Source organism: Haliotis rufescens, unplaced genomic scaffold, assembly GCF_023055435.1.
Source record: "Haliotis rufescens isolate VD_foot unplaced genomic scaffold, xgHalRufe1.0.p SCAF_10, whole genome shotgun sequence".
NCBI classification, from domain to species: Eukaryota; Metazoa; Mollusca; class Gastropoda; order Lepetellida; family Haliotidae; genus Haliotis; species Haliotis rufescens.
This window is the reverse complement of record NW_025963780.1, coordinates 46,441,669-46,466,228: the sequence shown is the minus strand read 5'-3', so window position 1 is coordinate 46,466,228 and position 24,560 is coordinate 46,441,669. Positions and strand designations below refer to the sequence as shown.

At 43.0% G+C, this 24,560-nt stretch overlaps 1 protein-coding gene across 2 annotated transcripts in view; it reads left to right on the top strand.

The window, feature by feature from the left end:
- LOC124126852 (solute carrier family 49 member 4 homolog) overlaps positions 1–24,560 on the top strand; it is a 58,717-nt gene that overhangs the window by 22,158 nt on the left and 11,999 nt on the right. For both annotated transcript variants that reach the window (XM_046490398.2, XM_046490397.2), the window contains 3 exons: positions 21,353–21,407; positions 24,002–24,036; positions 24,377–24,427. In XM_046490398.2, the coding sequence (XP_046346354.1) occupies positions 21,353–21,407; positions 24,002–24,036; positions 24,377–24,427 (141 nt within the window). The remainder of the gene's footprint in view (positions 1–21,352; positions 21,408–24,001; positions 24,037–24,376; positions 24,428–24,560) is intronic.

Genomic DNA, 24,560 nt, shown 5'->3' with positions numbered 1-24,560 from the left:
TTCACACACTTGGCTTGGACAGACGTGTCCTCCCAAGCTCGCTACCTCATGCTCATACTATGAGAGACCTCTCAAAGTCACTGCCGAGGGAGCTGGTTGCCATCCTGGAGCCCCTGCTGGCTTACCGGGTTGGCCACTACTCCCTCAAGACTTCCTACAAGTCTAAGACGTCAACACTCTCCATCTCCTTTGACCTAGATCAAAGGAAGAGGCCTCTGGGCTTAGTTCCGGCTAAGCCTAAGCGTCAGGAGAAACGCACCCCGGCCCCGACCTTACCTGCACCACGCCTGGAGAAGGTCAGGCCTCCAAGAAAGAAGAAGACTCCACCAGTCTTGGTCATGGAGATCGAGGAGAGCCTTCCAACCACCACCCCCCCACCCCATATATATATATATAAATATATTTTCCATATTATTGTATATACTTTTATCCCCCACTCCAACCCAGCCAAACCCCAGCCTCCCTTAGCTTTTTTAGACTAGGCCTGTATAGTTTATATTTTTGGGGTTGCACTAATTTATTTATTCATTACGCTTTTTTTTCCCCAATAGTATAAGTGCAACCCCGTGTGCGAGATACGCTATAGTGTAATTATTACACGCGGAAAGCGCACGTTAAATCTCCGATATTACCAATCCACCATAACATTATATTGCACATATTACCAGCAACACAGAACAACACTCCAATCCACATTAAATTGCAACAATCAAATGACACTAGCAACGGTACTTAACCCCCTAAATGACTTAGAAACATTTAAAGCACCAGGCATATATCTATTCAAACCAGGCCTACTTGGCCGCATTTAAAATAAAAAAATAAAAGTACAGCAAACAAGCTGCCAATAAACCCAATAAACTCCCTTTAGTCCACCACCACCGTCCCTCCCCCCTTCCAGCTTTAGTATGGCATTTTTCAAAATTCCAAATTTGTTCTCCAAATTAAGTAAGCAACCCTAAAAGCCCCCCCTAGGTTGCCTCACCTTTTCGGACATACCCTTTTCGACCAAACACCAAATGACATGGCGGACCCGTGCGCGAAATACGCATTTGTCGGAGAGCGCACGTTAAATTCCTAATTCAAGTGAGTAAGTGTAACATTTATACATATAAGCATTCGTTTTCTACCAAGGATTTAAGATTGGGAGGCCTCTAAATGCATAAGTTATTTCTTTTTACAAAAGAATAGGATTTCGATCAACAGGTTACAGTTTACATGACAAATACAACTTTCAATCACATTTAAATCTAAAAGGTTACAGTGCATTTCGGCCAAGTGTGGATGTGGAGAGTATGCGAAAAGAGGCTTCACTTTGTATAGATATAAATACATTTTATTGATACATCTGTGTGTGTAAGTTGATTTTGACAGCCCCGGCCAAGTCGGACCCAACACAAGCTTAACACTTCTGATAGACACTATGTTGAGAATGTAGTGGGTATAGGGCGTCACTTTGAGCACTTTGTTTTCTTTAAATACCGCAATCTGAGACATAATAAAGTGGTATATAGGTAGATATAATGCTAGTCTATAGATGTAAATACATTTCATAAAACATCTGTAAGGTTTGAGTTGATTTTGACAGCCCGGGCCAAGTCGGACCGAACACTTTTGATAAAGATTTTTCTTAGAAAATACAGTAAAAGTGTTTGACTTTAATGCACAAGTTTTCTTTTAATGCGATACACTGTGACATTATAAAGTGGCGTATAGGTAGATACAACACTGATCTATAGATGGAAACACATTTGAAGATACATCTGTCTGTTTAAAGTTGATTTTGACAGCCCGGGCCAAGTCGGACCCAACACAAGCCAAACACTTCTGATAGAGACTATGTTGAGAATGTAGAGGGAAAAGGGCTTCACTTTTTGCACCTTGTTTTCTTTAAATACCGCGATCTGAGACACTGTAAAGTGTTATTCAGGTAGATTTAATACTAATCTATAGATGTGAATCCATTTCATGTTACATCTGTGTGGTTTAAGTTGATTTTGACAGCTAATTATGGTGCACGTTTGTGGTTGGTGATTGTTCAGTAATGTCATGTGTGTATGTTGCATCAATAATATGTAGGTATGGTTGCCGATAATGAAGTAATTAGCCAATAACACTTTGGCCCGTCGCAGCTGGTAGGAAGGGTGCGCTAGCAAGGAAGGCAAAGGCCTACAATTCAAACACTGTTCGAACATAGCCTGATTAAAACTTGGGATGCCTATATACTAGGAGTTGTTGCTATAGGAGCGGTATGGATTTATAAGAAGAGAAAACAACACACGTTCAAAAATTAGATGAGGTTCAATTAGAGTTAAGCCCTCATGTAATGTTATAAAGCGATGACTACTCCAGTTACAGACGGTAAAATGTTGGTAAACGCAACGTATCATTCAGTGGTGGTCAGCGGCTTGGCCATTGGCTATGCCCATATAGCTAAAATGATTACTAAAGCCACACCACCCAAGCTAGATTTTAATGGTTATGATATTTGTATGATGGTTCTAGGTGTAGGCCTAGCAATTGCAAATATGCTAATCAAACAAGGGCTTATCCCAGAAGACATAATGAAGTAATTAAACATTTGAATATTTTATAAACATATAGTATGGCATCACTTGCGATGATGGTTGGTGGAGCTATTGTTAATGCTCTAGCTTTTTCGGGGAGTAATCATTTATTTTCTACTATGAGGGAATCAAACCCTAAAGAAATTGAAGAGGAGCGTAAACGACATAATAAAGCATTAGAACAACTCGAAACAGCCCAGTCACAATGGGCCAGGCGCAGAATGGAGAGATTAGATTTTAATAATGATGAACTGTGTAAACAAGCACATTCAATTCAAACGTTTAAGGATGTTGAATCTGCCATGCATGAATACTTCCTTGTTTATGGAAAGACACTTGACCCGATGCCAAGGCCAACAATAAGTCAGTTTTATACACCTTCAGAAAGACTGAGATAGCGTTTATAGTTTTGGGGTTGACTGGTGTGTCCATATTTAGCTACATTATTATGCATAAGCTATGATCTATTACACACTAGCTAAAAATAACCATGACGTCTCAGCTATGTCGCTATGACCTGTCAACACACTAGGTCGAGCTATTAATAATAACCCTGACATCTCAGCTATGTCGCTATGACCTGTCAACACACTAGGTCGAGCTATTAATAATAACCCTGACTGCTCAGCTATAAATAGCGCTGACCATTTAGACAAATGATACTAGAAGTGTATATTTATCACAATGGCGAGGGGCACATCAAGATGTAAATTCATATGCATGGGCCAAACACAAAATTGTTGAAAGAGCTGTATAGCAGATTTTTGTGGGATACATGCCACTGCAATTAGAAAAGGGCATGTTAATTATACGTGTTCTGTATGTGGGATTGGGGTCAAAGGTAAAAGTCACAGTGCTGTCAAGAAACGGTTTCAAATTACAGATTAGTTCACATGTAGTTATACATCACATCGTTTTTGTCAGACAGTTGAAGACTTTGGCAAAAGAACGTGGTCTACATGGTTATTCTTGAATGAGAAAAGCTGAAATGATTGATTTACTTGGTTTGGAATACAACAAACCCCAGACTGTTAAAGAACTCAAAGCTCAAGTGATAAAAAGTGGGCTGAGAGGTTATTGTCGAATGAGAAAAGCTGAATTGATCGATTTACTAGATAATAATAAACACGCTGATGTTGATAAAAATCGATCAGTTGTTGAGTTAAGATTTTTACCCACAGCCGGCGTTGGTAAATATTTAAGATGTTGGAAAACTGATATTAATTCCAACATGGATGTTAATGATGTTAAGCCCATCGTATCGAGCAAAACTAATAAGGAGTTAGATGATATAAATAGTATAAAATACCAACGGTTTAAATGTGATTGAGTAAAAATGACGCTGAATATACCAAACTTTATTTCTGCAGCAACCAAGAAGTTATAACCGAATCTGAGTCTATAAGCGCATCATTAGATGCTTCAAATCAGCGGATACAAGAAACTTTAGAACTTTGGACTAATAGAGGTTCGGGTTGGGGTGTGGATAAAATCGATAGTTTATATTTAGATATAGCAAATTATATGCCTTTCAAAGGTGGATCTTATATAGATTTACCATCAAATTAACAACGCGTGTAGTCTGACGTTGATTAATGAATAATTTGCACACTCGTATATGCAAGAGGCCGACGTATGGTTCTCAGTAGGAAGTGACAACTTGGAGACGATGGCTTGCGGTATATACAGTTTTACTTCATACATGTAGATATATACATACAAAAGACACTATGTGCCAGGTCAGCACATAGTGGTAGTGGTTGTTGTCTAGGTACCCCGGAGCACCCAGCCTAACCCTAAGTTAGGCTAAGGGTAAGACCTTTCTATTTTTTTCTTCTCTCCTCTCTGGACCAAGGCTTATATAGCCAAGGTCACCTGACATTTAGTAAGTAATAAATATAAATGTAAACAGTAAATCATCAGTGACATACTTGCACATCCTGTTCAGGTTGATAGACGGTCGATGTACACAAAACTGGGGATTAACAATTAGGATTAGCATCTTATAAATAACAGCAATTAAATGTTTCAAGGCATATAGATGTCATGGCTCCAGGGTAATGAACCTTTGCAATCAAATGTTCTTCAGACAATGGGTGTCGTAAATCAGTCACCATGACAATATTATAAAAAGAAAAAAGCCATAATTAATGTAAAAAATAAAGGCGATGAATGTTTCAGAATGATGATAAGATCTGACATGTTCCCCGCAGACAAACATCCAGATAGACCTTCTAGCTATCCCCAAAATGACGGACTCCACCTTGATGGTATAGATGAACCTACACCAATCTCGCAAATTGATAAGGTGGAAAAGCAAAGAAAATTAGCTATAAATGTTTTCGGACATACTTCTAAAGGAATTGTACACAGGATAAGCTCCGCTCCAGAACATATTCCCAGACCCTAAGTTAGGCTAAGGGTAAGACCTTTCTATTTTTTTCTTCTCTCCTCTCTGGACCAAGGCTTATATAGCCAAGGTCACCTGACATTTAGTAAGTAATAAATATAAATGTAAACAGTAAATCATCAGTGACATACTTGCACATCCTGTTCAGGTTGATAGACGGTCGATGTACACAAAACTGGGGATTAACAATTAGGATTAGCATCTTATAAATAACAGCAATTAAATGTTTCAAGGCATATAGATGTCATGGCTCCAGGGTAATGAACCTTTGCAATCAAATGTTCTTCAGACAATGGGTGTCGTAAATCAGTCACCATGACAATATTATAAAAAGAAAAAAGCCATAATTAATGTAAAAAATAAAGGCGATGAATGTTTCAGAATGATGATAAGATCTGACATGTTCCCCGCAGACAAACATCCAGATAGACCTTCTAGCTATCCCCAAAATGACGGACTCCACCTTGATGGTATAGATGAACCTACACCAATCTCGCAAATTGATAAGGTGGAAAAGCAAAGAAAATTAGCTATAAATGTTTTCGGACATACTTCTAAAGGAATTGTACACAGGATAAGCTCCGCTCCAGAACATATTCCCAGAATCAATGCATTTCTAATCGAAAAAGATGGTTAATATCATTATACGTGGATAACGAGTTTAAGCCGACTATTATACGATCAAACAAAACATAAGGAAAAGGAAAAATTTCTGCGAAAGATGCCTTCATACATCAGACAAGATCTATTAGAAGTGCATAAAGAAGACTGCAGAGGTGTTGGACAGACTGTTATCAGGATTGATATGCCTAAAGAGGAAAATTTTTTATTAAAATTTGAGCATTATTGTAATCAAATGCCAGTACTGAACATAATTTATGCTGACTTCGAAGTGCTTATCAAACCGATAGAAAATACCGAAGACAATACGGAATGCAGTTTTATGTACAAAACTCAAGACAATTTTCCTTGTGGGTTTGGATATATAGTTGTAAGGTATGATGGGAAAACAAACCCGCCCGTGATTTACAGAGGTCCCGATGCAGCGGGAAAGTTCCTCAAATACCTACAAAATGAAGAGAGAATAATCAGGGAAAATTTATCGCGTAAGAAACCCATGTGTATGACGAGGGATGATTGGAGGGCCTATAAGAAGTCAACGAGTTGTCATGTTTGTAATATACCCCTGAATGGGGATTCCATAAGGGATCATTGCAACGTCACGGGTAATTATCGGGGAGCCGCGCATAACAAGTGTAACTTGAAACTAAAAATGAATTCTCAAACAATACTCAACCCCATTGTATTTCACAACCTTAGAGGATATGATTCTCATCTCATCATGCAAGCTATCTCAAAGACCGACGGCGGCTTAACGTGCATTTCTAATAATATGGAAAAATATGATTGTCGTTGACTAAAACTATACGTTATACGGACAAGGATGGGAAAGCTAGAATAAAGCAAAGTAATAGGCTTAGATTCATAGACTCCGTACAGTTTCTGTTATCTTCCCTGGACAATTTAGCTAATGCGAACAATCCCGATGACTTTGCAATAACAAATCAATATACTGATCGGTTAACAGGGCATTTGTTGTTGAGAAAAGGTGTATATCCTTACGAATATATGGATGATTTGTCTAGATTTGACGAAACCAAATTACCACCGCTTGAATCATTCTAACAGAATCTAAAATAACCAATGTCGATTATGAACACGCTCTGACGGTGTGGGATAGATTAGGTTGTAAGAATTTAGGTGAATATCACGATCTGTACTTAAAAACCGATGTACTGTTAGTCGCCGATATATTCGAGATACTTAGAAGGCAAGTTTAAAACAATACGGCTTGGATCCGGCATGGTACTATTCCATCCCCGGACTATCGTGGGATGCATTGTTTAAGAAGACCGGTGTAGGACTAAAATTACTCACTGGTTACGATATGCACTTGTTTGTTGAGAAAGGATTAAGAGGTGGCATATCGATGACGGTGAAAAGGTATTCTAAAGCTGATAATAAATTAGTGGAAGGATATGATCCGAGTAAACCTGACACGCACATATTATATCTCAACGCCAACAATTTGTACAGATGGGCTATGAGTCAACCTTTACCCACGGGTGGTTTTGAGTGGGTCGATGTGAATGATATCCCCACGTACACATTCCGATATAGGGAACATACTAGAAGTTGACTTAGAATATCCAACAGAGTTACACAAAGACCATAACAGTTATCTGCTTGCTCCTGAAAGATTAATGGTTAATAAAGACTGGATGTCGGAATATCAACACTCCCTGATACGTAATACTAGGTTAGCGAACAGAGAAAAACTCGTACCAAATTTGATGGATAAGACAAAATATATTGTTCACTATAGAAATCTCCAGTTATATCTATTGTTAGGTATGAAACTAAAGAAAATACACGGAGTTCTAAAGTTTGATCAAAGCCCTTGGACGGAGCCCTATATAAGACTGAACACAGAATTAAGAAAGATGGCTACCAGTGATTTCGAAAAGAATCTATATAAGCTCAGGAATGACTCAGTATTTGGAAAAACTATGGAGAATCTAAGGAAGCGTGTTGATGTTAAATTAGTCAGGTCTAATGAGGAAGGAAGACTCAGGAAACTTATAGCCAGTTTGGCTTTTAACAGAAGCAAGATATTTGATAACGACTTAGCCACACTACATATGCAGAAAAGTAATATAAAATTCAACAGACGGGTGTACGTTGGTATGAGTATTCTTGACTTGTCAAAACACTTAATGTATGACTTTTATTACAACAAACTTAAGAAGCAGTACGGTGATAGATGTGAGGTGTTATATACTGACACAGGTTCTTTGTTGATGGAAATACAAACCGAGGATGTATATAAAAATATGGCAAAAAAAAATAGATATGTACGACATGAACGATTACTTAATAGATAATCCACTGCACAGCGTAGTAAATAAAAAGGTATTAGGTAAGATGAAGGATGAATGTGCTGGGACTCCTGGAACGGAGTATGTCGGATTAAGACCTAAGATGTATTCTATAAAGAAGTCTGATAATTGGGAGATAAGAAAAGGGCTTTAAGAAGTATGTAGTAAAAAAGCATATCAAACACAAACAGTAAAAAGAAGCATTATTCAATGGTAGAACATTCAAACACGAGATGAACACTTAAAGAAGTGTCAATCATAGGATATATGGATTAAGAATGAACAAGACATCATTATCCCCCTTAAATACAAAGAGATGGATTGATAAGGATGGTGTAACTACCTATGCTTATGGTTATGGTGGTAATACTGTATCGTTGGGAACTATGAACAACTCTTCTCATACAAATCCCCCTACCCGGTCCATCTTTAAGATAATAAAGAATAGGCTCTCCTTCTTTCATAACCAATCGACTAATGTTATATATCTTAAGGGACCAAATCGGATCTGTTGCACGACGTTGGCCTCCTTCGAGTTCACCGGCCTGGTATAAATATCTTATACTTACTCTGGAAGTTTTTGTTCTTTGCCTCTCCACAGTTCTGAAGATTCAGAAGTCACAGATTTCATTTTAATCGCATCAGATGGTTTCTTCCCCATTAATCTCGTTACTTCATTATTTAGTGTTGATACAAAAGCTGATAATCGTGTCACCCATTCGGTTGATCTTAATCGTTCCGATTTCATTTCAATCCCATACTAATATCCACACGATCGTTCCGCTAATGGCCAGTGGGCCTCTCTTTCACCATGCCTGATTGCGACATCATGCTTTGTTAACAGTTTAGTTACTGATCACATAAACTCGCGACCAGGATCTACTTGAAATAACTTTGGCCATTTTAGTGGTCCGCGTTTATATATGCAGCTCAGTGCATTAGCTACTTCTGTTGAATCTTTCGAGGTTAATGGTTCAGCCTCCTTGTAGCGACTAGCCACATCCACTGCAGTTAAAGCATATTTATATGTTTTGCATCTTACCTTATCATGGGGAAGAAACAAGAGGTCAGCCTGATGAACTTCATTCGTTGTAAAAATATCAAACTTCTCCTCGGTATATAACTCTGTGCCGGAAAGTATATTTGCCACATCGCTTGTTTCTTTAGCCAATCCTTGGCAACATCTTTAGATACCTTAGCCGCAGTTGCTAATTTTGTATAGCTCCTATACTTTTCCAATATCCTCGTGGGCTATAGTAAATTTTATCCATTATTAATTAATATTGATGTTTCTTTTAAAACGACTCATGACGATCATTGAATCATATCATTTTTGCATTTAAAAAATCCCTCTGTAGAAGCAGTATAGGGTATAAATCTGGCTCCAGTGGAAGTGAGCCAGAACTGTCATTGTCTATAAAAAATTATGTCATAGAAGCATTGATAGTGTTCGAAAATGGTTCAGGTAGTGGTGAGCGAGAGCCCTTTTCTTTACAATTTAGCTTAGTCTCATGACGATTATTTGTGCGTATCAACATTTTCACATAAAAAAAAAATCCCTCTGTAGTAGCAGTATAGGGGTATAAATCTGGCTCTAGTAGAAGTGGTCCAGAATCCCCATTACTTATGTAGTGATTGGTGCTTCCACACTCGTACATTGGGTTACGTCGGATTGGCCACCCGATGTTACTCGTATGTTTCCGGGTGTGATCGAGGCACGTGATCAACTTACCCGCCAAATCTGACAGGTGACAATGGACAGATTGAGACTAGACAGCCGACCGAACAGACCGAACCCACTGAAGCTTATACGTTCTCGATCTCCCCTTCATCCAGCTTACGCTGTAAGGTAAGCGCCTTTCCCTATCACTAGGCTTTCACAACAATGGCGCCGTGAACAGGATTAAGCCTAATTGTGATATTTGTGACAAAAGTAAATATGTCACACGACAATGGGAAAGGACTGATGAATGGGTCACGTGATGTCCTTATATAGAGCAAAACTCGCAGTATGGAGCGTTTTGAGCTTTTTCATTGGCTATTAGAGTAATACCCCAATGCTCTTTAGTTTTTATATTTATCACTTTTCGGCCGTAAAAACATACTCGTAATGTTAAATGCACAGTAATATCAAAGGGTGTTTATGTATCCACTATCCATGTGTTTTGATCATGTCAACCGCTGGAAGCTGCATGCTTTTCACCCGGCGTATTACGTGTATATTTCATGGTGTTGATTGCAGTGTTGCTTGTACCTAGCTGTCAATCACTGTCACTGGGTGCATGGTAACGCTGTAACAACTCCCATGGCTTTGCGTGTTTTGTTTTTAATATAAATTCTGTCAGCATATTTATATGTGTGTAGTGTTATCATCATTTATCCATTTATACTTTTATTATATGTATATAAATTATGTATTCACATTAATGCACATTGAATAGTGGGTAAGTATTCTGCAGGTCTTTTCATTAATGCAGGGGTTTGCAGGTATGTATTCACTGTGCATTATTGTTTATACAAGGTTTTAGGATGACACTTCTGCACTCAGTCATTCGCATGACTGACAGCGGTCAACTGTCACCTAATCCTGGGGTTATATTTATGTATATTAGGTTTTTCAATTATTTATACAAGGTGTTAGGTTGACACTTCTGCGCTCACTCACTCTTGATAAGACTGACTGACAGCGGTCAACTGTCACCTAGACCTGGTGTGTTTATTACATTTGTTTATTATTTTTATCCATTTGGTAAGTGTGGTAGCTTTTGCAATTGTTTAGAATATTTATTTATTTGTCATTTTTATGGTCATGTTTATGCCATGCATGAAATGTGATTGTGTTATATTAGCATAGGTCAAACGTTAGATGGTGCAAGTATTTCACCCTAGTATGGCCGGGTTTCATTTCAGTTTGCGACACCCACTGACCGTACAGATTATTTTGGGGTATGCCATCTGCTTTGTTCACTGCTGGTACAGTTCGGTTATCTTGCCTTCAGTGTTGTGTTTTCATCTGTAAGTCTGGTAGTGTTAGGTAAGGGTAGCTAATGCTTAGCAGCTGAGTAGTCGGTCCTTTGGGGGACGATATCGTTCACTTGGTTCTGGTTTGTGAAGCCTGTAAGTCCGGTTGCTGACAATATGCGTCCACTTTTATGCTCTGTCCTTCATACGAACGGCATCATTCTACTGGTCGCAGTCAGTATATTCGGCGACGTGGAGCATTCTTCACGATCAACTGGCGCTCTATCCTTCTTCAGACGATGGGCTTCGCAGTCGGCTGCCACTGCCTCACCCTATTAGCAACATGTAGCACAATGTTGTTTGGGTTGGTCTCAGTTCTCTACTGGTGGGGGGTAGTGTTGATGGTATATCTTGGGTTTTCTCTGCCGCCATGGTCTCTCTAGCCCAGGTGTAATCCGCCATGCAGGTTGCAGCTTCCATTCATCTATCCTTTGACATGTACATGATTTGTCATATCCATAATATTGACATCTCTTTACTTAGGTTAGTTTAATGTTATACAGCTACCATGTAGGTACCGAAAGGTCAGCTTCGTCTTACCTTAGGTTGTAGTACAAGAGCAAGAATACATTAGGGAAGGCCCGGACACTTTTGTTCCTTTCCCAATTGTATTCGTTCCAAACATGGGGTTTTTATAACTTGTACTTTCTAATTAATTATTTAAGACGGGTTTTTGGATTATTTCAGATAATCCAATCATGCCACCAGTTTATATCAATCTGTGCTCTGAGGAAGAACTCAGGCTTATTCCGGGAATAGGGATGAAACTGGCCCGGAAGATTGTTCAGCTCCGAGAAACCTTAGGCGTACTGACGGAGGAGGACATTCGTAATCTCCCCTCTATCAGAAACCCTGAACAGGCTTTAAGCACCATCTCCTTTGCCACTGGTACTCAAACTGCAGGCTCTTGGTCTCCCGGGATGGTGGGGCAACCCGCTTCTAGGCAAGCTGCACCATCCAAAACCAAAACACCTAAATCAGCATTTGGACAATTTACTCCAGCTACGGAAAGTACCTCGAGTAGGTTGTCGCAAGCTAAAATGTTCCATCAAGCAGTTCCTAGCCCTGATATGGATGCTATCAACTCCAACTTAAAACAACTGGAACAAGCGGAGATCAACTTGCAGGCCAGGCGTAGAGGACTTACTCCACCAAGTCATAGTGCTCTCTATGGCCGGTGGCAGGCGGCCACTCACGATCTCAGCAGGGAGATGGAGGTTTTCTCTGAGGTTCTTGCCAACCTGGAAGCCAGTAGCCCTAAGGATCCTGGATCCAGCCATCTCGCTAAGGCACCCATGCCTAACCCTCATTCTGAGGTACAGGGTACGGAAGTGTTACGGCGGAGTTCTAGGACAAAGCCCAATACTGAGGAGATTGACCCTCGGGTCCTCCAAGGTGCTGAGGGGAATGTCCACCAGAGACAAGCTCTAACCCCTGGGCATAGGGAACGGAGGAGGACAGGCCAAACTCAATCTATGGCCCCTCAACCAAGCCTAATTAACTCAGCCCAGGGGAATGATACGCGTGAAACCCCATCCACCCAGCGGACCACTCCATCCAGGTCTCGTTATCCAAAGCCTGCTCAAGATGACAGTCCAGGAGAGAAGGCATTGCAGTACAGGGGATACTTAGACTCAGAGGAGGAGGATACACTTCTGCTCAAGCAGAATGGGGGTGTCCCCATTTGGCCTCCAACCTCAAGCACCCCTGTTGGGCCTAGAGAGGACATAAGGCAGAACGATGGGACAGAACATGGTTTGTCCACATATGCCGAGGGGTACCCTAGGGTTAATCATGCCCAAAGGGATTACCCAGAATATGTGGATACATATGGCCATTCATTTGGTAGCCGTCAATGTTCCCGTCCTCGTTGGTCCCCGATGTATGAAGAACAAGACCCTACGAATTATCATTCTGTACGGGATCCTAACCAATGCCGGGTGGATGCTACACATCCTGGGGCCCGCATACCAGCCAATCGCGGGGAACTCCAGCCACTCTGGGATCAATCTGGATTGTATAAAGAAGATCTGGCACATGCCCACAGAGATAGGCAAAGGATGTGTAAGGATAGGACAGAAAGAATCAGGAGGGCTCCTCATCATCAACCAGCCGCCTGGAGAGAGCCATTAGGTAACTCTTCGGATAGCGACTCAGATGAGGTACGTCCACAGCTCATGCAGAGGAGACGTAAAGCAGTTGTTGAAAAACCAACAGCTCCACTACCACGGATGTTATCCTATGATGGTAGTGCAAGATGGTCCTCCTTCTACATGAAATTTCAACGCTTCGCCCGATCTCAGGCCTGGAATGAGGAGGAGAAACTTGACAAGCTGTGTTACTGCCTTGCAGGGAAAGCAGCCGACTTCTTCGCCTTATTGCTAGAGAGAGATGAATTCATCTCCTTCCAAGGAATGGTGAAGAAACTCGAAAGGCGGTTTGGGAAATGGTCTCCAGCTGAGACTGCCCAACTGCAGTTTCCGAATCTTCGTCAGGGCTCAGACGAGTCATTGGAAGAAGAATGGGCGGAGCGTGTACTCCAAGTAGCGATGGCTGCCTTTACAGATCTACCAGAAGACTTTGTGGAACAACAAGTGGTGCGGAGATTCTGCCAAGGATGCGCAAACAAAGAAGCTGCCCACTATGTTTCCAACCTGGGACTTAGAACTCTGGAAGCAGCTATGGACTCAGTCCAAAAGTACTTCCAGAATACCCAGGCAGTCTATGGTAGACCAGTCATTCGACGGGATGTTAGGCAATCGCACTTGGCCAATGAATCTGAGGAAGAATATATGGTTGCCCAAATGACACCTCATTCAAATTATACCCCTTCACAGGATAAGTGGCAAACTCCATCACAACCTGTAAGGTCAAGTGTGGTGGAACGTTTGACCCGCCTGGAAGCTCGGGTTGAGGAGATGTCAGAAGATATCAAAAAGCTGATGGCTATCGTGAGTCGACGATTTAGAAGCCCCTCATCATCACCAACTAGATCGGGGGAGTGCTTCAAATGTGGGAAAACAGGTCATTTCCGAAGGGATTGTCCAAACAATTACAATGAAGGTGGATATGGAGAGAAGAAAGTCACGTTCAGTGCTCATGAAAAGCAGGGGAGGGAAAGCAAAGCCAGACAAGACCCAAAGGAGGCTTTAAACACTTCCGGATCGAGCACAGAGGCCTAACCTCGATCCAAACTGAAGAAGGCCAACCCCCTAAACTTCCTTTGTCACCACCCCCTCCATTGTCGCCACCCCCTGGACATTATCCATCTCTGACCTCCCACACTCAGCCTACAGCTCTCGGGTCAACCAGTACTTCAGATGACGACAATCTGTCAATTCAAGAAATCACAGTTAGGCAATTAAAAAGTGGATCCATGTTTCTGGTACCAGTCCAAATCCAAGACCAGCACACAACTGCAGTGGTGGATACGGCGGCTGAGGTTACCATTATTTCGGACACTTTTTACAAAACACTCTCACAGAAGCCTGAGAAGAAGCAGGACATCAAGTTGAGAACTGCCGGCAGGGACTTACATATGTCCTCATTTGTAACACAACCACTCCAGTTACAATTAGGGTCCAAAACCTATTCGATTCCTGTAGTAGTGGGCCCAATCCAAGATGATGTTCTTCTGGGACTGGACTTTTTAGTTCCCCAGGGGGCACATCTTGACTTGACTCAACAGTTACTACAGATTGGATCGGATACCATTGAAATGACTCTATGCCGTTCTCAAAAGGTACCACAAGTATCCAGAATCTCGGTATGGAAGAAGACCATCATTCCGCCGAATTGGGTACAGCAACTTGAATGCCCTATATCATAGCAACTCTCAGATTTCATTATAGAGCCACGCCTAACAAGTAATGATCTTCTGATGCCCAGGACTTATCAAACTGGAGGAAGCGTACCCATTGTGTGCCTTGTCAATCCTTCGGATCATCAAGTGGTGCTACAGCCTCGTCAAGTCTTAGGGGTTGCCATGGAAATACATCATGTCGAATCCCCCTCGGAACAATCTGCGGCTGTTAGAAGTGGTAATCAACCCAACATCCCTGCTCATCTGACAAGTCTATTTGAAAGGTCATCAAAGCTACTGCAAGGTCAGGAAGTGCATCAACTGGCACAACTTCTCATAGACTATCAAGATGTATTTGCCAAAGATGACTTGGATTTGGGGAACTTTACTGAACTTGAACATTCCATTGATACTGGAAACGCTAAACCGATTAAACAGCGTATGCGAAGAACACCACTTGGATTAGAGAAGGAGGAAGAGACACATCTTAAGAAAATGTTAGATGCCGGAGTCATTCAACCTTCTGTATCAGAATGGGCTGCACCCCCTGTGTTAATACGCAAACACGATAACACAGTACGTTGGTGCATAGATTATCGCGGTCTGAATGACGTCACGAAAAAAGACGTATTTCCGTTGCCCCTGGTGGAAGATTGTCTTGACACGCTCGCCGGTAATCTCTGGTACTCTAAGCTAGATGCAAACTCAGCTTATTGGCAAGTGAAAATCTCTCCAAAGGATCGCGAAAAAACTGCTTTCATCACCAAGTATGGTCTATTCGAACATATTCGAATGGGATTTGGACTATGTAATGCTCCAGCAACATATTCGCGGGTAATGAACCTCGTGTTGAGAGGATTGACCTGGGATATCGCACTGGCATTCTTGGACGATATTTTGGTGATGGGTACCAATGTTGAAGACCATCTGACTAATCTCCGATCCATCTTCGAGAGATTCCGAAGTTATCAACTCAAATTGAAACCTCGCAAATGTGAACTGTTTCAGCAGAGGGTTGAGTTTCTCGGTCGCGTAGTTAGCCAAGATGGCCTTGAGGCCAACAATGATGGCCTCAAAGTGGTACTTACCTGGCCCCACCCCACCTGTACCAAGGATGTTGAAAGGTTCCTTGGCTTTGCCAACTACCACAGGATGTTTATCAGGGACTACGCTTCTATGGCAGTCCCGTTGTATCGAATAACGGGTAAGAAGGCATTCCAATGGAATGATGAGCAGGAGCAATCTTTCTCGTCCTTGCGGCATGCTCTAACCCATACACCTGTGTTGGCATTACCTACCAAGGAGGACCCCTTCATCCTGGATACAGATGCTTCGGATGAAGCCATAGGAGCAGAACTGATCCAAGTTCAAAATGGAGAGGAGAGAGCAGTTTGTTTTGGCAGTTTTGGCCTGACCGCCGAGCAGAAACGATACTGCACAACCAGAAAAGAACTATTGGCAGTAATCAGATTTACAAGGCAGTTTCGACACTATCTGCTGGGACGGCGTTTTACTGTTAGGACTGATCACAGCAGTCTCCAATGGCTGTTAAACTTCCGGAATCCAAATGGCCAATTGGCCAGGTGGCTGGAAGAATTGAGCCAATATGACTTGATTGTGAAACATCGCCCTGGAAAACTGCATGCCAATGCGGACGGTCTATCACGTATTCCACAAGGAGGCCACTGCCACAACTACAGACCAGAAGTAATGTTAAAAAGTTTGCCATGTGGAGGATGCAAATATTGCACTCGGGCTCATGAAAATTGGAGTAGGTTCTTCAGGGATGTGGATGACACCATTCCTCTGGCCCATGTTGGGCGGGATTGCCTCTCCGATGATGACTCACCTGATGATTGTGGCCTGCCGGTCTCCTGTCGTGAAATACAATCCATTGGGGATTCAGGTTTCCAAATGAACACCACCCCAGTGGCCGTAAGACTTGATGTGACTGATGACGGGCAGAAAGAACAATTTGGGTATTCATCTGAAGAAATATGCAATCAGCAGAGATCTGATCCAGACTTAACCATTATAATGGATTGGATTCAAACTGCTGAGGAGCCGAGTGAATCAAGTCTCTTATTGGCCAGTCCCGCAGCTAAACACTATTGGTTGAACCGAACTCTATTTCGGATTGACAAGCAGGGATTGTTACGTGTTGATCCTCTCATAAAAGAAAAGACAACACGAGGCATGGCATCCCTGGTGGTCCCGAAATCATTACAGCAAGAAGTGCTAAGGTTGAATCATGATGTCATGGCTGCGGCACATCTGGGAATGGAAAAAACAATCTATAGAGTTAAAACCTGATTCTACTGGCATGGCATGGCATGGTACAAGATATCAAGTTGTATGTAAGCACATGTTCAACATGTAGCCGAAACAAAGGACCTGTACGACATGCCCGGTCACCAATGATCAACTTTCATGCAGGGGCACCCATGGAAAGAGTTCATCTTGATTTCATTGGCCCCTTGCCCAAAAGCAAGTTGGGGAATCAATACATCTTGATGATGGTTGACCAATTCACCAAATGGGTGGAGTGCATAGCTTTGCCTACCCAAACGGCTGAGGTGACAGCCAAAGCTGCCGTAGATGGTTTTTTCTCTAGATTTGGGTGCCCTTTCCAAGTATTTACAGATCAAGGAAGAAACTTCGAGAGCAAATTGTTCACTGAACTTTGCACCCTACTACAGATACATAAAACCAGGACAACCCCATATCGTCCCTCTGCTAATGGACAAGTGGAGCGATTTAATCGCACCCTCCTGCAAGCCATTCGTTGCCACATAGATGCAAATCAATCCAGGTGGGATGAATTTTTACCACAACTGGCAGGAGCATTGATGTCTGCAGTTAATCGGCAAACGGGATATACCGCCAACATGCTGATGCTTGGTAGGGAAATCAATCAACCTGCAGAGCTAGTCTTCAGCGCCACGCAGGAGGAATCTCCATCCTTGAACCCTGATACATATGTGCATCAGCTAGCCTCAGCTCTTGGTGAGGTACATCGCCTTGCCAGTAATAAATTGCAAACTACCCAGCTCCAAATGAAGAGGGATTACGATTTGAGGATTTTGTCCCGAAAGTTTGAAGAGGGGGAGATGGCGTATATACTGGACACTGCCTCCATACAAGGAAAGTGCAAGAAGTTGTCTCCATCCTAGAAAGGACCCGGGATAATCACTACTAGGATTTCCAATACACTGTATGAAGTCCGGACAAGGAAGACAACATCAGTACATCACCATGATCGCCTCAAGCCTTGTCGAGATCGCGTAATTCCAAGTTGGATCCAGAGGTTATCTAAGACAAAGAGTACTTCTGATACTCAAGAGGATCTCAACTTGGAGTGGCTCTTCAAGGACCAAACAAATTATTGTATCTGTAATAAACCCGATGATGGACGATTAATGATAGGCTGTGACCGATGTGACCAATGGTTTCATGGAGCCTGCGTTGGAATCACCAAGAGAACAGCAAACGCTCTGGATGAATACATTTGTCCTCACTGCACCACAGGAAAGGACAGAGTATCCTAGAGGGAAAACTCGAATGTTTCAGAAAAATGGTATTCCAAAGACGTGGACGCTCCAGCGAACGCCATGGAGCCAGGAGCAGGGAGGCCTCAACTTCCTACTGGGCTGGAGACTTGCTATCTACGTCTTCGGGCTCCCAGACCAGCCTAGGAGCTCCAACATCTCCAGGAAGAAGGTCCCCTGCCCCTCATCATGAACGATCAATGTCAGATCAATCCCTGGGACATGTACCAGACCTATCCAAAACGTCCAAGGATAGTGGATACCAGCTCCAGGCCGCACACTCAAGGAAAAGAAGCCCTGAGGATCTCATCATATCTTCCAGGAAGCGAGCCTGTCCGAGCCCGGATAGACGGCAGGTGGCCTCTGTCGTCTATCTTCCTGTTGCCAGCCGGGAGCGAAAAGTCCCACCACGCCCGTCTTACCGACAATCGCGCCGGCAATCACCCAGGCGATCACCCCGGCGTCAGGTGTCTGTGTATTACAACACTGCACGACACAGGCAGCACTCCTCCCCTGTAAGACGAACCGCTCCCAGAAAGGAACAGCGCTCTTCACCCCGGAGACATGTCTCTCCAAGACGGGAACGACGACCTTCGCCGCATAGACATATCTCAAGACGGGAAGTTCCCAGGCAGGAGCGACATGTCTCCCCCAGACGGGATCGACGCCCTAGGTCAAGGAGGCAAGCCCCAGAGCCAAGGCATCAGGCTTCTCCCTCCCGACAGGTCAGGTCAATTAACCAAGGGCTGAGCGTCTCTGTCATTAACAAGGCCGCCCCGAAAATAGCAGCTCGATTCCAGAGTAGTCATCCCCACGGAATGGGATCGAGCTGTCCAATACGGACGTGCGGTACAAGAACCAGGACGCTGCGCCACCATGCCTACGGAGCTCACCTCCCCCCCTGTTTCCGTGACTCCGTACCAGCATCACAAGAAACGGCAGTTGAAATGATATCGGCCATAGAAGACCTTGCCCGGCAGATCTTGGGAGCAGGAGCTACCTGGACGGAATTACACCAGTTCGTCCTAAGGAATAGCCTTGTTCCCAAAGACATACCCCTAAGAGGAAGCTGCTACGGGCATATAAAAGAGTTATGTAACATCAAAGGATGGCCGTTACCATTGGATTCCGTCAACCTGTCGCCAGATAGCCCTGCCTGCCTAATACATTGGAGGATCTTGGTAGCCCTTCTGGATGTCACCTCGGATGGAGTCCGAAACCATTTCAGGAACTTCGGGAACCTTCTGCCACTGCCAGGACCATCGCCATCTGTGCAAGCCACGCCAATAGCAGAGCTTCCCGGAACATCCACTCGACCGACTCCATCCTCAGCGCCGCCGAATCCAGAGAGACTTCCCAGGGGTTTTGACACCCATTTCCACTCCGATAGGATGCGCAGCAGGCTCCATCTGGACGCTGCCACACCCCTGGAAGAGGTCCTGGACAAGGCCGGCCAGCCAAAAGAGGTAACCATCAACCTTCAGAGGGCGCTACAGATCTTTTGCGACCCAACAACCTGGCCCCAACAACCAACTTTCCATCAGTGTTGGAAGACAGCTGTCGGTTTCCACCCAAAGAATGTGCAGGCCATGGACCCCGACCAACTAGACAAGTTAAGGCACCTGCTATCATCCCAGGATGTAATCGCCTTCGGGGAAATTGGCCTGGACTTCACTGTGGGAAACTGGCAACGGCAAGGGCAAGTCCTAGGGCAGCTCTTCAAGCTGGCACCATCAACCAAGCCAATCATCCTCCACCTCAGGGGCACTACCGCAGACACCTATCAACAGGCTCCACTACAGGAATGCCTACAAATCGCCAAGACTGCGGGAGTACCGTCCACCCAGAGATTCCATCTCCATTGTTTCTCTGGGTCATTTAAAGAAGTGGCACTGTGGACCAAGCACTTCCCTGAGACGTGGTTTGGACACACCGGGATGGTGGCCAGCTTTGATGACCAACAAATATCAGCGTTGCGGTTCCTTAACGCCAAGCGCTTCCTTTTGGAGACGGATGCCCCATATCTGTGGCTTCGCCCAGGTCGCCGAGGAGTTAACAGCCCAAGACTACTGGGTGAAGTTGCAGCTATGGTGGCCACTGCCCGACAGAGCACCACCGCCAACATCCTGGAGCGTGCTTATGTCAACGCAAGGCAGCTGTACAGGGTATAGTTATTCCCGCCAGATGAATGGGATTTCTGAATCTGACTTGGTCAGGACTGGAACTGAGTCCACCGATCCGGTCTAGATTCTAGGATTCTCATAGAAACATTGTCCTAATCTGACTTGGTCAGGACTGGAACTGAGTCCACCGATCCGGTCTAGATTCTAGGATTCTCACAGAAACATTGTCCTAATCTGACTTGGTCAGGACTTGAACTGAGTCCACCGATCCGGTCTAGATTCTAGGATTCTCATAGAAACATTGTCCTAATCTGACTTGGTCAGGACTGGAACTGAGTCCACCGATCCGGTCTAGATTCTAGGATTTTCATAGTAGCTTTGTCGTCTATTTAAGTTACGTGAACCAACTCGGTTGCCACCAAACAATCTGGTTGGGGATTTTCTTATTTAAGGCGTATAACTAATCTTAACCATGAGTTACGCGAACTGTCTCGGTTGATAGCACAAACTGCTGCCCAACCCTGCAGGGATTTTCTCATGTTTTGGCAAGGTCACCTGTTAGATCCTCCATGTCCTCCTGAGACCACAATGGGGGGCAAGTCCAGAAAAGAGGGAGGAATGTAGTGATTGGTGCTTCCACACTCGTACATTGGGTTACATCGGATTGGCCACCCGATGTTACTCGTATGTTTCCGGGTGTGATCGAGGCACGTGATCAACTTACCCGCCAAATCTGACAGGTGACAATGGACAGATTGAGACTAGACAGCCGACCGAACAGACCGAACCCACTGAAGCTTATACGTTCTCGATCTCCCCTTCATCCAGCTTACGCTGTAAGGTAAGCGCCTTTCCCTATCACTAGGCTTTCACAACACTTATACTACTGAGGGTGTTGTATTGAGTAAACCTGTTGCTATGCCAACACATCTTTCTTTTCAGGGCCTCAGGTTGTACAAGAAGACACACACGTTTACAACTTTACTCTGGGCAACAGGTAAGCCAATGGACACCTGCATATTTAGCAAAACATAAACAGTAGGATGCTGGACTTGAATCATAGAGTTATCTGCACATAAGCTAGAGCGAAGCAGTTTCGTAGGCAGCGATTGGACGACACTAAACATGTCGTTCATTGGTCCACAGGTTCTGATGAAAACAGAGGAAAAACGGAAAGTTTATGTTTTCATAAATATAATTAGATCAACTTGTTATCAGGTTGTTTCCCCCAAAGCGAACTTCCGAGGTGTAGACATGTCCCCAATACTCACGATGTTTACGTTTCGTAAATAAGGACGCTAGCATGCGCACATATTACCGGAAAAGGTACAAATTTGTACCACATTAGGTATAAAAGGTCATAGCTTACTACGCCAGGTGGAACCAGATTAGGCAATGGCAATGAAAATACTTTATTTCCTGTAAGGGAATTCTTTGTACAAATGAAGTGAAAACAAATTGTATACTAAAATGACATGACAGTACAAAGGTCTGGGCAGCACAAGGTGGAGGTAACACAGATTTCTTTATGAAATTATTTAAGTAAAGAATTAGAGATTGCAACGACCAAGATTGGCACGCGTTCATGATAACAAACCCCTGTTTGGTATTGTATTCATGTATAAAGCTACGCGTGAAGATCCGAGGTAGAATAGGTCTTCAGCAACCCATACTTGCCGTGAAGATCCGGGGTAGAATAGGTCTTCAGCAACCCATGCTTGTCTCCCCGTGAAGATCCGGGGTAGAATAGGTCTTCAGCAACCCATACTTGCGTAAAAGGCGACTAACGGGATCGGGTGGTCAGGCTCGCTGACTTGGTTGATGCATGTCATCGATTCCAATTGCGTGGATCAATGTTCATGTTCATTGGATTGTCTGGTCCAGACTCGATTATTTACAGACCGCCGTCATATAGCTGTAATATTGCTGAGTGCGGCGTTAAACAACAAACCAAACCAAATCATGTATAAAGCCATCCTTTCAACCTGGAAATATTAACATCGCCAGGTATAGAATTGCACTGCTGAAATGTAGTCGGTTATAATTTATTGGGTATTCAGAAAGATAGAAGCAGGTCTGTTGGTGTAGAGAACATGTTTGTGTGCCCAGAATGTAATGTACTGGAAGAGGAAGCTCACGTAATTTTAGTTGTCCTCTGTACTTACAGATACGAAGCAAATATGTGTAAGCATGCGAGCATCTCGACACTTTTGTTAGACACGACATAGTATTAATAAGATGATTTTTGATATAGCAAAGTACCTTTGTTTACATATTCTTTATGAGAAAAGAATTGTAGTTTATATTTACTATATATATATATATATATATATATATATATATATATATATATATATATATATATAATGTTACAAGTGGTTGTTATAATACTTACACAGTCACATCTTACATACGTTGTGATTTTGTGAATCACATGACTATCTGCACCGTTGGTCTTATGGCCTTTCACCGCAATAAATCCTTACAAGGTCTAAGATCTCTAAAAAGAATTTGAAAACGCGGCAATAAATATCGCCGGGAAGGAGGTACAAGTGCATACTCTTTGTTTAATTTTTTTCGTGGTCAGCAAATAATTTTGAGGCTTAAATTTAAAACATGCATTTGGTATAAAATAGATCAACTGTCAAAAGCGACACACAGCTACTAAAACAATCTTGTCTAAACGTGATTTGTTTGAACTTAAGTGCTCCGTACTAGCACTGAATAAAACAACGAAAAGAAAGAGAAAAGTGAATACTCTCGTGTTGACATAAAAATATCCCAATTTAGGCTGAAACTGTCTTTGTTAACGGTATTTATAAACAGCAACAGTGTTGATATGCCAGTTTAACAAATTACCTACAAATTTACCTCATTATTAATCACACCTTCCACAGACCCGCGACTGATGGTGACAGGCGTTTTGTTTTTCTTCTGTCTAAAATCAGTTATTAATTCATTCACATTTAACACAAGATAACTGTCATCAAACTACATTGCGATATACTAATTCCCTCTCTGTAGTACTGTTCATTGTCTCTAACGAGAGCAACCAATGCAAGCGGGAGAATGGTAGCTCTTGAATCATAGTTTGTTTGTTTGTTTGTTTGTTTGTTTGTTGTTTAACGCCAAACTCAGCAGTATTCTAGCTATATGACTGTAAATAATCGAGCCTGGATCAGACAATCCACTGATTGCCATCACGAGCATCGATCCACGCAATCGGGATACGATGACATGTACCAACCAAGTCAGCGAGCCTGACCACCTGATCCCGTTAGTCGCCTCTTACGACAAGCGTGCAACCATAGGGGTAGCTGGGGTAACGATGTAGTAGCTCACTGCTAAAATCTTCCTCCCTGCACGGTGAAGACAATGCAGACAGGACGCTGAATGTCCGTGCACGCACTGTCATGACCCCGCCTACAGGGGGGTAGTCATAGATTGACACCCTTGTATTGGCTTGTATTGACACCCTTGTATTGGCTTGTATTGACACCCTTGTATTGGCTTGTATTGACACCCTTGTTAGCACTAGATCTACCCTGACGTCCATGAGGTGACGTCACAACATGTTACCTTGTGTTGCAGGTCTTCCCTGAGTGCGAGTGACAACGTAATGGAAGGTAAGACCCACGTGATGCATCCACAGTGAAATATATTCGCAAATGCTTAAATATTCTAGTTTTTTTCATTTCCACCAGAAAGGTAATTTTGTAGTCTAGGGCGTAGCAGTTTGCTATGCACAGTTGCATAACGTCTTTTGGTATGACGCGGCCTGGGATCAAACCCCGGACCTTCCACTCTCCGGGTGGACGCTCTACCACTAGACCACGGAGGCGGCCCCGATGTAAGATGACACGATGTAAGATGACACGTGGTGGTATAACTGACAAACTGCAGTGTGTTCTGATAAACTTTCTCACTCAATCATCATGATAATTTGATGGTTCTTTGCCCATTCAGCTGATGTCATCAGCCAGCAGAGACACCAAATCATGAACTACCAGTACGCCAGTGAGTGATCACATCATATTAGACTTACATAGTCTTAACTAAAATAACATAACTTAAATGTCTCTAAGATGTTACAAGAAATGGACTTTCAAACATCCAGCTTGGGTTATACCAACAAAAGAGAACCAGATAT